This window comes from Hemitrygon akajei, chromosome 32 (assembly GCF_048418815.1).
Source record: "Hemitrygon akajei chromosome 32, sHemAka1.3, whole genome shotgun sequence".
NCBI lineage: Eukaryota > Metazoa > Chordata > Chondrichthyes > Myliobatiformes > Dasyatidae > Hemitrygon > Hemitrygon akajei.
The window spans coordinates 4,067,175-4,083,064 of NC_133155.1; the positions used below are offsets into that span (position 1 = coordinate 4,067,175).

At 42.9% G+C, this 15,890-nt stretch overlaps 1 protein-coding gene across 1 annotated transcript in view; it reads left to right on the forward strand.

Annotated features, from left to right (window-relative positions):
* The window catches only part of LOC140719730 (exostosin-1-like), a 331,105-nt gene that overhangs the window by 294,780 nt on the left and 20,435 nt on the right, over nt 1-15,890 (forward strand). Inside the window, exons 8-9 of the mRNA XM_073034553.1 lie at nt 6,956-7,045; nt 14,103-14,263. Coding sequence (XP_072890654.1) covers nt 6,956-7,045; nt 14,103-14,263 — 251 coding nt within the window. The remainder of the gene's footprint in view (nt 1-6,955; nt 7,046-14,102; nt 14,264-15,890) is intronic.

Sequence of the window (15,890 nt, forward strand, 5' to 3'; positions counted from 1 at the left end):
ACAAGCTTGTGCTGCCCATGTGTCTAATTAACCTACTAACCCAGTACACACTTCGAATGTGGGAGGAAACCAGAACCCCCAGAGGAAACTCACACATGGGGAGAACATACAAACAGGCAGTGCCAGGATTTGAACTTGCATTGCTGGCTCCGTGATAGTTAATATCGCTTTTCCTGCTTTCTTGATCATCACCATCATTATGTGCCATGTTGTATGACATAGGCGATCATGGTCTTTGGCAATTTCTTCTACAAAAGTAATTTGTCATTACCTTCTTCTGGGTGGTGTCTTTACAAGATGGATGACCCCAGCCATTATCAATACTCTTCAGAGATTGTCTGCGCAGAGCCAGTGGACACATAACCAGGACTTGTGATATGCACTGGTTGGTTCATATGACCATCCTCCACCTGCTCCCTTGGCTTTATGTGACCCCGATTTGGAGGGAGGGGGGGTTGGAGCTGGTGCAGCTAAGCAGGTGCTACACCTTGCCCAAGGGTGACCGACAGTCTAGCAGAGGGAAGGAGCACTTTACACCTCCTTTGGCAGAGACGTATCTCCTCCCTCCCACCCGCCTGCTCTCTCCAGGTACTCATTAAATCCCAGTGTTGTTTATTCTCTGTACTCTTTAATACCACATTCAATCAAGTTCCACTTTCTTCCCTTCTAATGTCCCTCCAAAGCACATTTTGCTTGGATTTCCAGCATCTGCAGATTTCTTTTGTTTCACATCCTTCTCAGTTTCACTTCCTGAATTAGTCTAATTTCACCCTCCACATCACTTAATATCTCATTCGTGCCAATTCCACTCTTCTGCCCACTTCTCATACCTTTAATGGATCTTTTTCTCTCCAAGGAACCGTCCCCTTTGGAGGAATTTGCAGGCTCTGCCTCTGCAGTGGCTTGTGGGAGAGAGTTCTGTGTTGCAGCCACCCACATGAACAAAGAAATATCTCCTAACCTTATTACTGTCCTGCTGAGAAAGATATCAGCACTTACATTATCACAACCCTCCATTATCTCGAACTAATTTGGATTACAACTCAAAATGAAATAATTTTCGTGCTGTTGAAGAAATGACGGAGGCAGTTGAGCTAATTGGAGAGCAGCTCCAAAGGCTTAAACGTAGACATGCTGTGCCAAATGATCTGCTCCATATCAAGTCATCCCTAATCTAACCTTCGCTGTGTCAGCAGAACGAACGCCCTAACATTTAGAGTGTCTCTTCGTAGCTGTAGCCATTCATTCCCCACTGAGGCTTGCAAGTCTGTACTTAACCTTTTCTCATTCCTTTAGATCCTTACTGTTTTGGAACAAATTGCTTCTGGTCTTTAGAAAGAACAAGTATTTTCTTGTTCCCTGCTTTGCATGTCATTCATAATAGTGTTTGGTTTTATAATTCATTGGGTGATTGGATCTTGATAATTGCTGTAATCATATTGCAGCACATAAAATATGCATTAACTGCATACATTAATAATATTTGGTTATGAATAAATTAATGAACATTCCAGCTGGTGTGATTAATATTTGCCTGCAGAGACAAGTCTTTGTATTTAATATCACTTTCTCAATATCACATCAGCACGAGCTCGTTTATGCCATTGGCAGAGCCTCACTTTATCTGACTCCCTCGGTTAATGATACGGGTCCATGGAATAGAAAAGGTTGGGAACTCCTACTTTAACCAAACTTCTGGTTGCATGCTGTTTGCCCTAGGGTTGCTTTTATTCTCCGATCTTTACCTTCACTTCATTTCCTTGCAATGAGCTCACTGACATCACCAATCCCTTCATTCATTCCTTGCAGCTCAGATTTGATCAGCCTTTCCTCACGTTAACGTTGAGGAACCACTGTGCCAATCAGCACACGCGTGCACTTATTTGATCTGTATAGTTAGTAGTAACAGCTTACTAACATGCTTGGGCCCTTAGCTCCCAGTGGAACATAGGCCATTGGTGACCTCCCACCTCCATCGTCCCCTGAAGTTAATGATATGGATGGAGTTCATCAATCCATTGCGTCCACTGTACAGGGGATTCGGCCATACACCTCCACCAGAGACCTGTTGGCCAGCCTGACCCGTGTCCACCTCTCACGAAGAGGATGTACAGTTGGACTTTGAGAGGCAAACATCTTGCCATTGAACCTATATATTTTACCAGGGGTCTTGCTGATGAATCTAACAAGAGCACTTGTGTATGGCCATTTTTACTTTTTAGTTAATACCTCAGGCAGTGCATAAGGCCATAGGATATAGGAGCTGAATTAGGCCATTCGGCCCATTGATTCTGCTTCGCCATTTCCTCATGGCTGATCCATTTCCCTCTCAAACCCGTTCTCCTGCCCTCTCCCCATCACCTTTCATGCCCTGAATCATCAAAAACCTATCAACCTCGGCCATAAGTGTGACCTGGCCTCCAAATCCAGCTGTGGCAATAAATCCCATGGATTCACCATCCTCTAGCTAGATGATCATTTAGATGTATTTAAAGGGAAGAATTAGAACGCCACGTTAACAGACTGATGTGAATGAAAAATGATGGAAGAACATGTGACATCTAAACATCAGCATGGACTAGTCGTTATAGAGATCTGATTAATGTGCCAGACATTCCATAAATTACATCTACACTCAGTGGCCACTTTTAACCATCACTAGAGTTTACAGAGAATGGTGCAAAAAAATGAAATCATCCAGTGAGCGGCAGTTCTGTGGGTGAAACTGCCTCATTAATGAGAGAGGTCAGAGGAGAACGGCCAGACTAGTTCAAGCTGACAGGAATGTCATACATGGTGGCAGCCCTGCAGAAGGGTCTTGGCCCAAGAGGTTGACTGTTTATCAATTTCCAAAGAAGCTGCCTGACCTACTGAGTCCCTCCAGCATTTGGTGTGTGTTACAGTGGCCATTTTATTAGGTACAGAAGTGGAACCCAGTGTGTCTTCCACTATTGTAACCCATCCACTTCGATTCAATGTGTTGAATCAGAGATGCTCTCCTGTACACAACTGTTGTAATGCATGGTTATTTAAGTTACTGCCAACTTCCTGTTAGCTTGGACCAGTCTGGCCATTCTCCTCTGACCTCTCTAGTTAACAGGTGTTTTCTTCCAGAGAACTGTCCCTCATTGGATGATTTTGTTTCTCACACCATTCTCTGTAAACTCTAGAGACTGTTGCACATGAAAATCCCAGGAGATCAGCCATTTCTGAAATACTCAAACCACCCCATCTGGCACCAACAATCATACCAGTTACAGTCACTAAGATCACATTTCTTCCCGTTTCTGATGTTTGGTCTGAACAACAACTGAACCTCGTAACCATGTCTGCATGCTTTTATGCTTTGAGTTGTAATTGGCTGATTAGGTATTTGCATTAATGAATTGACTACTTCACTATGAGTACATCCTTTGTATTTTGTGTGCCAAGGAATCTGCTTAAAGTGAACAAACGTTGTTTGCATAGAGGCAGTATAATGCTTGAGTGCACGTGCATGTATTTCCCCACATGTACCCTAAAAACAAACAACTCAAGCAGAATCTCCTTGGACACTGCATAAAGCAAAACGTGTATTTCCAGGCTTATAGGAAATCCGTTAGTATCCCAAATATATTATTAGCCTTTATTTAGTTTGTACACAGCCTCTAATGGAAATGTGTAGACTATGTATAGAGGATGAAGTTCATAAGATGTTTACATACCATGCAGTTTCTAAGCAAAATGTATTTAGACTTTGTGACTTCTATTTGCAAGGTACATTTGTACAGGAAATGCTTCTTGACTGAATATAAAATGGAGATCTTTGTGCAAAGAAACTGACATTAATGCTGGCTTTTGGATTAGAGTTAAAAGAAAAGTTTTGTCCCAAACACTAAATTATTTTTAAAATAGTTTTAGTAGTTTGTTAGGCCCAGTTTGAAAGGGATTTTTATTATTTCCACGATACAGTTCAGGTTGGTGGTAAAGGGGAGGAGGGCTTGGAAGACAGAAGGGAGTGCATGATTAAGGATCCCTGGATCCACATACCCAATGATGGGTCTAGTCTGTCCATCACACCCATTGTCTTCCTTGATTAACAAAGTTTTAGCAAGGAAATGCTTTAAGGCTTCTAGGATTGCCAACTCTCACTGGATGTCTTGATCAGTTGTGTCAGAATCAGGTTTAATATCACTGGCATACATCGTGTAATTTGATGTTTTGCGGCAGTGGTACAATGCAATATATAATTTTAAACACCATAAATTACAATAAGAAATAGATATGAAATAAATTAATTAAGTAGTGCAAGAAGAGAAGGATTAAAATAGTGAGGAAGTGAACATGGGTTCATTATCCATTCAGAAATCTGATGGTGGAGGGGAAGAAACTGTTCCTGAAACACTAAGTTTGTGTCTTCAGGCTCCGGTATCTCCTCGTTGAGGGTAGCAGTGAGAAGAGGGCACGTCCTGGGTGATGGGGGTCTTTAATGACAGATGCTGCCTCTTTAAGTCATCGCCTTTTGATGGTGAGGAGGCTGATGCCCATGCTGGATCTGGCAGAGTTTACAATCTCCTGCAGCTTTTTCCGATCCTGTGCAGTGGCCCCTCCGTACCAGATGTTATCCAGCCACAGTATGTTTATTAATATGTAATGCTATTTTAACCAATTTGAAAGAAATTAGATTATTCACCATCCCCCATCTAGGCGTTTCCTCCCTGTTCAATATCGTTATAATAAACAGAACAAAACAGTACAACCTAAGAACAGGCCCTTCAGCCCACAATATTGTACCAGACTAATCAAATTTGTAATTCAATACCAAACTAAACTAATCCCTTCTGTCTACACAGTGTCCACATCCCTCCATTCTCTGCACGTTCACATGCGTAAGAGCCTCTTAACATCCCCCCAGCACTCCACCTCACCAGCATCACCACTCTCTGTGTAATACTGTGTGAATGCCACAGTTAGTGCTACGCCCAGGGCATCAAAGTTCAATCCTGGTGTCCTCTGCACAAACTCCCCATGAAATGGGACTCCAGGTGTCTCCGTTTTCCCACATACCAAAGACCTACTGGGTAGGTTAATCATTGTAAATTGTCCCATGATTAGGTTAGGGTTAAATCAGGGGGGTCAGGGATTACTGGGTAGGTTAATCATTGTAAATTGTCCCATGATTAGGTTAGGGTTAAATCAGGGGGGGTCAGGGATTACTGGGTAGGTTAATCATTGTAAATTGTCCCATGATTAGGTTAGGGTTAAATCAGGGGGGTCAGTGATTACTGGGTGGTGTGGCTCGAAGGCCTGGAAGGGCCTATTCTGCATTGTATCTCTAAATAAATAAACAAACAAACAAAAAGTAAATAAATAAACAAACAAACTTGCCCCTTTTCACCTTAAATGCACACCCTCTCATCATTATGTGCCATGTCATATAACATGGGTGATCATTGTCCCATGATCACGTTTGTTCCTGGAACATTTTTCTACGGAAATGGTTTGCTATTGCCACCTTCTGGGCAGTGTCTCCACAAGGTGGGTAACCCCCCCCCCACCATTATCAATACGTCAAACGACCATCCACCATCTGCACTCATGCTTTCACGTGACCCTAATTGGGGGGAGGGGGAGGGGGTGGGGGATGCTACAACTTGCCCAAGGGTGACCTGCAGGCTAGTGGAGGGAAGGAGCGCCTTACACCTCCTTTGGTAGAGACGTATCTCCTCCCTGCCACTCAAGCACACTCTCTATATTAACCATATGAGCCCTTGGAAAATGGTACTGGCTACCTACTGTGCCTCGGACTCCTAGCATCGAGGACACCCTTGAAAGGTGCTGCCTCAAAAAGGCAGCATTCGTCATTAAAGACCCCCTCTCCCAGGACTCGCCCTCTTCTCATTGCTACCTTCAGGGAGGAGGTACAGGAGCCCAGAGACACACGCTCGATGATTCAGGAACAGCTTCTTCCCTTCCTCTACTTTCACTACATTTCCCCTCTTTTTGCACAACTTATTTAATTTATTTTTATATATACTTCCTGTAATTTACAGATTTTTGTAATTATGTATTGCAATGTACTGCTGCCACAAAACAACAGATTTCACAACCTATGCCAGTGATATTAAACCTGATTCTGATTCGTCCCAATTGGTTTAAGTAAAGCAGGTAAGGAAAGCCTCAGACTCAACATCATTATCTTTTGGTCTGGGGTAAACATGAACGTCCCAAGAAACCCCATTTCTGCCAAGTGATTCTGCACCTGTGAACATCAGGCAAAGAGCTAATATTCACCACAATATTGGGTAAAGATGAAATGTTCACCGCTGTGTTAATTCCTGGCATAGTGAGGCCAGGTATCAAGAGTTCTTAAATAACTGATGATGTGGGAGTATATCTGATAACTGCCACAGACAGCTGTGGAGACTATGCCCTTGGGTGTATTTGAAGTGGAGGTTGATAGGTTCTTAATTAGTAAGAAAATCAGAGGTAATGGGAGAAAGCAGGAGAATGGGGTTGAAAGGGGAAGTGAACCAGCCATGATGTGCAGACTTGATGGACTGAATGGCCTAATTTTGCTCCTATGTCTTATGGTCTTATCTCCCAACAGAGTAAAGCAACTAATAGGCTGCTCTAGAGCTAACTGCAGGGGGAGAAATGAGAGGCCGATTAAAGCAACAAGTATGATCCACGGCAGCCCATTTATCCTGTTGCGTGTGTTCAGCCATGATAGAGTGGCAGTGCAGTTTCGATGGGCGAATACCCTAAGTCTTATTAACCATATTCTGTCCCAGAGAGAAAGTGACAGCAGATTTGCTTCTAATCCGCTTTTCTCATTTTCTGTTATAAGGAAGTTAAAAACATCCCATCCCAAATGGCATAGATGTTCTGTGGATACTGTCTGTATGAGAATACAGACAGGAACATCTGAGTGGAGGAGACCACTGTACTAATTCTTCTGCCTCTACTTTTTAAGACCATGAGCAGTCGCTTCTTCCCTTACGATGTCATAACAACAGATGCAGTGCTGAGTCTGGATGAGGACACCGTACTTTCAACCAATGAGGTAAGTTGGGATATCACTGTTATAGGTACCCGAAGAATAAGCCTGGAAATATTGCTCACAGGTTCTAAGCAAAATATGGGCAAATACAACCCAGCAGTTTAAAATAATGAATGTCAGCTAAGGACCCAGGAAATTTGATTACATGCAACAAAAGTTCCATGTGTTGATCATGAAAGATGTGAAATTATACTCTGAGATTTATTCATTCTAGGAACATCCTTTTGTTGAAATATAATTTACTTATTTACTTACTAGGGCTCTTAGCTCCTAGTGGGGCATCGACCATCGATGACCTCCTGCCTCTAAAGCTGATAGCATGATTGGAGTTCATCAATAGTTCTGTAATTGGTTGTATCTATTGTAGAGGGGATTAGCCCAATCAGCTTTCACCAAGAGCCCCACTGGCTGGCCTTACCCAATTCCACCTCTCACAATTAGGACGTGGACTTTGAGAGGGGAAAAATAATTTACTGTCAATTCCTAATTAACCAAAAAGATGGCAGTGAGGCACCAATTTGTCTCTAGTGTTCATACAGTAAATGAGCTGTGTTCTGTCCACACTCCTGTACGGGTCAGAATGCTGGTGCCTGACAGAGAGCGACCTTGCTAAGCTGCCGTCATTCCACACCACAAGCCTCCAAGTGATCCTCCATATTTTCTGGCCAAGCAAATATCCAACTGTGTCCTACTCCTTCAGTGTCATCAGGAGGACATAACCACAATCATTATGAGGAAAGGTTGGAGATAGATTGGGCACGTGATGGGAAAAGAGGCCAACTCCATCATCAAGGCAACACTTCACTGGGCTCCTTAAGGGCAAGAGTCCAAAGACAGCCTGATGCTATACCAGAAAGGTAGAAAGGAGGACCTTGAACCACACCTGGGGCACAGCAGAGAAGGCCAAGGACAGGTAGAGATGGAAAACCTGCACTGCTGCCCTTAAACACCAGTGATATAATGGTCAGTAAGTAAGTAAGTTCACACAGTGAGAGGAAAGCCCTTCATAACTGCAGGGTCGAGAGTGCCAGCAGTTAACGTAGTGAAAATGGCGTAAAGGGAATGATATTTTTCTAAGTTAGGGTGCTGTACATCTCAGAAAGGAACTTGAAGGTACTATAAAGTCCTTTCTGTGTGTCACATCTCCAAGAGCAATGTATAGATTGCAGTTTGGAGCAAAACTATTGATTAAGGCTTGCTAGGATACAATGAAGTGTCCTGGAGACTGAATGCCTGACCTTTTATCCAAACTTTCACAGCAGTTAAAAAGGGGCAGTTTAGATACATGGAGAAAGAGCGAAAAAAAACTGGCTGTGAGAAACTTGAATGTAAAATAATTAAGTTTATGAAACATGAACAATTTTCATTCTAAAAATTCTTGGTATTCATATCACAAAAATAAACCGTTTTCAGGCCATGTAGAAGTTTCGTGCTCAGAGAATGGTTGCTATGTGCAGCAGTTAAAAAGAAATAGAGGGAACATCGAGGGTAAAAGTGCATCAGGGGTCCAGAGGTGCCCAATCACATTTCTGAAGTGGTTTGGTTCCGTTTGTAGGAACACTTTTACGTGACTTGAGCTAGTCAGGCCTAGCGTCACTCATCCCTCTCCAGGCCAGACCATAACTGATGTCCTCCAACTCAGTGGCTTGAACACATGGCCATTGTAGTTCTTTGGAGAACTCATCTGCCTTGGCCAGTGACTACATTGATGAGGTCCTTTGCCCAGTGGTCCCATGTTAACATCACCCCTTCACATTGTTTAGCCTGCCAGCTGAAGTGGTGTACCAGGGTGTGCCACGTGGAGGCAGACGTGAGAGATTTAGGAAATGGATCAGGGCCAGCAATGCCTACAAGGTAAAGTGCATCTACCGGACATCAAAGGTGCTACCTTCTATCCAAAGTCACCTTTGCCCCCAAACCGAATCTTTGTTGTAGGACAAAGGGATCAGGAGTGCTTCTGCGTGAAACACAAAGGATTGGCAAAGAGGTAGAGCAAGTAACTAAGATTAATTGAAATGCTGATATTTATTACACAAGGTGTGGAATATAAAGAAATGCATTTGGATGCAACTTTCGAAGATGCTATGAGTACACCTGGAGTACTGTGTACAGCTTTATCTCCAGAATTAAGGAAAAATATGGCTGAGAAAGACAAGGCCAAGAATATTCATAGATGAAAGGTTGAAGTCTGAAGAAAGATTGATCATGTTGTGTCTATGCTAATTGAGATTAGAAGAAAGAGGGATGATTATACTGAACAATTGGGTCCTGAGGAGAAATGTTTAGAGGAGATCAGAGTCAGAATCAGGTTTAATATCACTGGCGTACGTTGTGAACTTTGTCGCTTTGCAGCAGCGGTACATGGCAATGCATAATGACAAAAGCTATGAATTACAGTAAGTGTATACAAGAAAAAATTATATTAAATTAGTAGTGTTAAAAGAGATGGGAAAATTGTGAGGTAGTGTTCATTGTACATTCAGAAATCTGATGGAGGAGGAGAAGCTGTTCCTGAATCACTGAGTGTGTGTCTTCAGGCTCCCGTACCTCCTCCCTGATGGTAGCAATGAGAAGAGGGCACTCCCTAGGTGATGGGAGACCTTAATGATGAATGCAGCCTTTTTGAGACATGGCATTTTGAAGTTGTGCTGGATGCTGGGGAGTCTAGTGCCCATGATGGAGCTGGCTGAGTTTATAGCTTTCTGCAGCTCTTTTGCCTAATTGTTAGCCACTCCTCTGCTGGTCTCTATGTATTACCCACGTCTCTGCACATTCTCCTCTTGACAAAATGCCTTAAGCTGTTTTGTAGAGAGTACACTTAAAGTCTAGTTTTAAAGGCAGCAGGTCCATCAATACAGTATCGCCTGGTGTTGCACTCATTGAATTACATTGAGCAGTGTCTCAGAGAGAGTTTCTTGGGTCAACATCCAGCTGACTTAGATTGCTTGAGCAATTATCAGGAAGTGCGGGAGGCTATTGCACATGACTGATTTTCTTCAATATGTTTATATGTTTAATTCCTCAGAGAGTGCATTATCCACTACAGTACTCTGTGGCTTTTAGTTCAGGAGTTTGTCTTTGCCGAGCAATCATTCAGATTGAAATATCATTGTTTCATTTAACACAGATTTTAGCATGAATGAACCAAATCAATTCACGGTAGAATTCCACTTTGAATGACCCTGGACCTGTCACGCTTGGGTGACAAAGTCATTCAAATCTTCAATTGTTCTTCAAACAGTTGATAAGTTTAAGCAAGCAAGCTACGTGCGGAGACTTGCTTCTTAGCAAAGCAAATGTTTGGAACAAAACTTGATGGCATATTTCAATCAGGATGCCCCACTGTACTTCACAGCCCTTTAAATCCTTCAAGTCACTTGTATTTTAAGAAACATGGTGGTCAGTTTGAGCACACAAGCTCCCACAAACAGCAATGAACAAGTCATCTATAATAATTATCGAAAAGGAAAACAGGTTAGGAAACTGAGGCCAACTGCTTTGATGTTATTACTTAAAGTGTAAATGCAATTATGAAGTATGGCAGCTCCTCTACTTCTTTAGGAGTTTGCAAAGAATCAGCATGACCTCTAAAACTTTGACAAACTCCTATAGGTGTGTAGTGGAGAGCATATCGACTGGCTACATCACAACCTGGTATGAAAACATCAATGCCCTAGAACAGGAAATCCTACAAAAAATACCATCACGGGTAAAGTCCTCCCCTCCATTAAGTACGTCTACATGGAGCACCGTCACAAGAAATCAGCATTCATCAGGGACCCCCGCAACCCAGGTCATGCTCTCTCCTCGTTGCTGCCATCAGGAAAGTGGTACAGGAGTCTCAGGACTCACACCACCAGGTTCAGGAACAGATACTACCCTCAACCATCAGGCTCTTGAATCAGAGGGGAGAACTTCACTTGTCTGATCATTGAAATGTTTCCACAACCAATGAGTTCACTTTCAAGGACTCTTCAATTCTTGTTCTTGATATTTATTGCTTATTTATTTAATATTATTACTTCCTTCTTTTTGTATTTGTTATCTTTTGCAAATTGGTTGAAATCCCAGATTGATGCAGTCATTCATTTATTCTGCTATGGCATTTATTGAGTATGCCTGCAAGAAAATGAATCTCAGGGTTGCATACAGTGGCATCTATGTATTTTGATAATAACCTTACTTTGAGTTTTGAACTTTGGAACATTCGTGGTTGGTGAGGTTAAGTTTGGCTAGGTGTGCTCAGTGGAAGAACAAGCTGGACCAGGACAATCTATAGTCATGTCTCTCAGGGACTAAACCTATATATTTTTTCTTCTTTATGACGGTATGTTTTTCTGAAATCGTAACCTTATGTGCTATGAGCTGTTGGAAATGTGTGTTGCCCCTTGGTCCTGGAAAAATGCTGTTCCAATTGGCTGTAATAATGTATGGTTGAATGATAATTAAACTTGAATTTGTATTGCAATTGTAATTACTGGTTCTATCTGGATCCATCACAGTTTGATAGGGCAAATGCTCTGCACTTTGACTGTTTATTCCTTTCCATAGATCCTGTCTGAGATCCTCCAGTATTTTATGTGTGTTATATAGATGCTGTAACTGTTTTGCTCACTGCAGTACTTAACCAAAATTGCTCCCAGACTATTTGCCCCTCAATGTAGTCATTCATGGGGTGGCACGTTAGCACAACGCTTTACAGTACTGGCAACCCCAGTTCAAATCTCACCACTGTCTGTAAGGAGTTTGCACCCACCCATCACTGCATGGGTTTCCTCCCACAGTCCAAAGACATAATGGCTGGTAGTTAATTGGCCATTGTAAATTGTCCCGTGACTAGGCGAGGGATTACTGGGCAGCACAGCTCAAAGTGCCGGAAGGGCCTTTCCTTTGCTGTATCTCGATAAATAAGTAAATTCTCCCCTAAAAACTGTCTCCAATAGCAAGGCTTTGGGACGCATGTTCTTAATCTCTTCTTGTGGCTCTCCATAACAATTTGCTTAATAGCCAGAGCTTTGTGAGGTACCTTGTAGTACTTCACTGCTTAGACCACACTTAGAATACTGTGTTCAGTTCTGGTTGCCTCGAGATGTAGCTTTCGAGAGGGTACAGAGGAGATTTAACAGGATGCTGCTTGGATTAGAGAGCGTGTCCCATGAGGTAAGGTTGAGCAAGCTAGGGCTTCTCTTTGGAGCAAAAAACAATGAGAGGCAACTTGATAGAGGTGTATAAGATGATAAGGGTGCATAGAGTGAACAGCCAGCACCTTTTTCCCAGGGTAGAAGTGGCTACTCTGAGAAGCTGATTGGAGGAAATTATAGAGGGGATGTCAGAAGTCGGTTTTCTTTTACACAGAGTGGCGAGTGCTTGGAATGCACAGCCAGAGTGGCGGTAGATACAGGTATATTTTGGACATTTAAATAGGAATGTGGATGAGATAAAAATGAGGCCTACATAGGAGGGAAATGTTAAAGTGATCTTGGAGTAGGTTAAAAGGTCAGCATAGCATTTTGGCCCGAAGGTCCTGTATTATGCTGTAATCTAAGTTCTCTATAAATTATCATAGATATTGGAAGATTAGCTTATAAGAGCAAGGTTGAACAAGTAGGGTTCCAGCACACAGAATTTTAAAAAATAACACGTAATCTTATGGTAACTTGTTAGATTTCTAGGGGTTTAATAGTATAGTTTGATACGTGGGGAGGGGGGCTGACCAGGAGGAAGTGGTCTATTTAAGATGGAGATGAGGATTTACTGAGATGAGGATGAGGATCAATGTACTACTGCTACTAAACAACAAATTTCACATCTTCCAGTGATACCAAATCTGATTCTGAGGAGAAATTTATTCTCTCATTTAATTAGGAGCCTTGGGATTCCTTGCTGCAGAAAGCTGTGGAAGTCAAACCCTTGAAAATATTCACGGGTTTGATAAATTGTCTGTGTGCACTATGGAGAGACAGTAGGAGAGTAGACCTGGGCTGTTGGAATTACCAAGACGTTACTGAAAAGCAAGTCAGGCCAGAGTGGCCAAATAGTCGGGTCCTGTTTATTTATTTAGAGGCACAGGCACTTCGAGCTGCACCACTCTGCAAGCCCCGATTTAACCCTAGCCTAATCACAGGACAATTTATAATGGCCAATTAACCTACTAACTGGTATGCCCTGGAACTGTGGGAGGAAACTGGAGCACCCGGAGAAAATACCTGCATTCCATGGGGAGGGCGTACAGAATTGAACTCCGGCACCCCAAGCTGTAAGAGCGTTGTGCTGAGTGCTACACTACCATGGTGCCCGATTCTCAATGTTGACTGTTAAAGGGACAGGTTTACTGTAGAGCTGTGGGCAAGTTGGTTTGGATGACTCCAGCATCAGCTTTGGTGCTGTGGTCAAGGACACTGGCTGCTGTGACGCCCAGTTGTTCAAGCCAGAGATCTCAGGCTTATCTCTTGGTTTGTATGTTATTGGCCAGTGGCAGGAGCAATGGAAATGGACAAGAGATGTGCGGTCACAATAGTTTCTGCTTTTGTGTTTCTGCCTGTCCTTGGCACTAGGTCAACAGGATTGTCACAGAAGTGATACAACTTCAATAATTTACAGATAAAATCCTTTCAGGAAAAATGTATTTAGCAACACTGCGTGGAGTAGACCCTTTGAGCCACACCTGCCTCAGCAACCCCTGACAAATCCGATTTAACCTAATCGCAGGACAATTTGCAATGACCAGTTGACCTAGCCGGTATGTCTTTGGGCCGTGGAAGGAAAGCTGAGCATCCGGGGAATCCCACACATTCCACGGCGTGGGCATACAGAATCTCCTTACAGACGGCACTGGAATTGAACTCCAAACTGACACATCAAGCTGTGATAGCATCACTCTAACCGCTATGCTACCATGGCAGATTGGTCACAGGTGGTGATAGCAAGGAAGTGTTGTGTGTGCATAATCTGCTCCAAGGACACGACTTGCCGCAGTGCTGTACTTGGTCTAAGTTGACTTTGCGCTCATGTAACTCACTTCAAAGACACTACTTGACGAGATGCTGTATTTCCTCCCTAGGTTGACTTTGCGTTCATCGTGTGGTGCAGCTTCCCAGATCGGATCGTGGGTTACCCAGCTCGCAGTCATTTTTGGGACAGCAGCAAGGGATTGTGGGGATACACGTCTAAGTGGACCAACGAGTACTCCATGGTTTTAACTGGAGCAGCATTTTACCACAGGTAAAGACAGCGCAGAGGGAGCAGTGCTCGTGGAATCTGAGACATACCGAAACTTTTAGTCTCTTCTCACCTGCTCCCTGGTCAACACGTCCAGTGACCCCACCCCCTAGGGTATCAGATAATAATAAAATTGTTATACCAGAGAGAGAGGCACCAATCAATCCATCCAATCTGTGCCATCTCCTGGTACAGTCATCCATCATTCCATCTCCTGTGGTGATCCTCTCTCAAGGCTCTCTCTGAAATAGAATGGCACTGACGTTTTAGTGCTGTCCATTCAATTTACATGTGCCAAGAAATTGATTTTATTTTGCTTTTTATCTCTGAAAAAAGACTATCCTTTCTTCGGACTATTGGAAAACTAATAAATGATAACTGGACCTAAGAGGCATCTTTCATTGTTCTAACAGATCCGTTTTCCAAACCTGGGATCCACAGACCCCTCGGTTAATGGTAGGGGTCCATGGCATAAAAAAGGTTGGGAACCCCTATTCTAACAGATCTATTTCCCCCCCAAATTGAGTGGAATAGCTTTAAATCCATTTTCGTCATCATATTCTCTGCCCTTTATCTTGTTATTTCATACTCATTATTTATCGCTATTTATTTATATTTGCATGGTTTGTTGTTCATTGATCCTAACTGATTAGTTACCGTTCTATAGATTTGCTAAGTATGCCCACAGGAAAATGAATCTCAGTGTTGTATGTGGTGACACTTATGTACTCTGATAAGGAATTTTACTTTGAACGTTTGCTCCTGTAACTGGGGTCAGTCAGTTGAACCTTCCAACACTGCATTGACAGCACCTGTGTGGATGATGGGCTCAGGTCAACAAAGTGAGACTTAAACTTGCATCTGACCAACTCAGAGTGGAACCTCTGCGCATTGAACCAAACAAGAGCAACACCAGGTGTTCCATGCAATAATCAAAAGAAGGGCAAGCAAGGGGACTAAAATGGATGGGCAAAAATTTGCACTTGTGTGTGAATTTTATGGTTGACTAAACCTAGACAAGTCTGTGCCAGATCCACTGTGCTGGTGGAGGTACATTCAGTTGATCCTAGTATATCCCTCCTTCAGACAAAGTCAAAGATGCACCAATTGGAACATCTTAGCTCACCCATCAGAACAAAACTCCATTCCTCAAATTGTTTCATCACTACATTATCCAGCTTTCTTAAATAGTTCTGGGCCATTACCGAGAGACATTCCCAAGATGGCAACAACAATTGTACACAGGCACTTCCAGCCTCCCTCGTGACCTAATGCACTGCCTACAGCGGTGAAAGAAGCCCGTCCTCCCAGCTTCTGACTGACACTAACTGCAACTTGTCCACAATCCCAGATTCTGTCACCTTCCACTTTAACCAGTGTTTCCAGTCTAGGAGTCATCTTTTGAGGACAAATTAGAGAGAGTGCAGAGACGATTTACTAGGATGTTACCTGGGTTTCAGCACTTAAGTTACAGAGAAAGGTTGAACAAGTTAGGTCTCTATTCATTGGAGCGTAGAAGGTTGAGGGGGGATTTGATCGAGGTATTTAAAATGTTGAGAGGGATAGATAGAGTTGACGTGAATAGACTGTTTCCATTGAGAGTAGGGGAGATTCAAACGAGAGGACATGA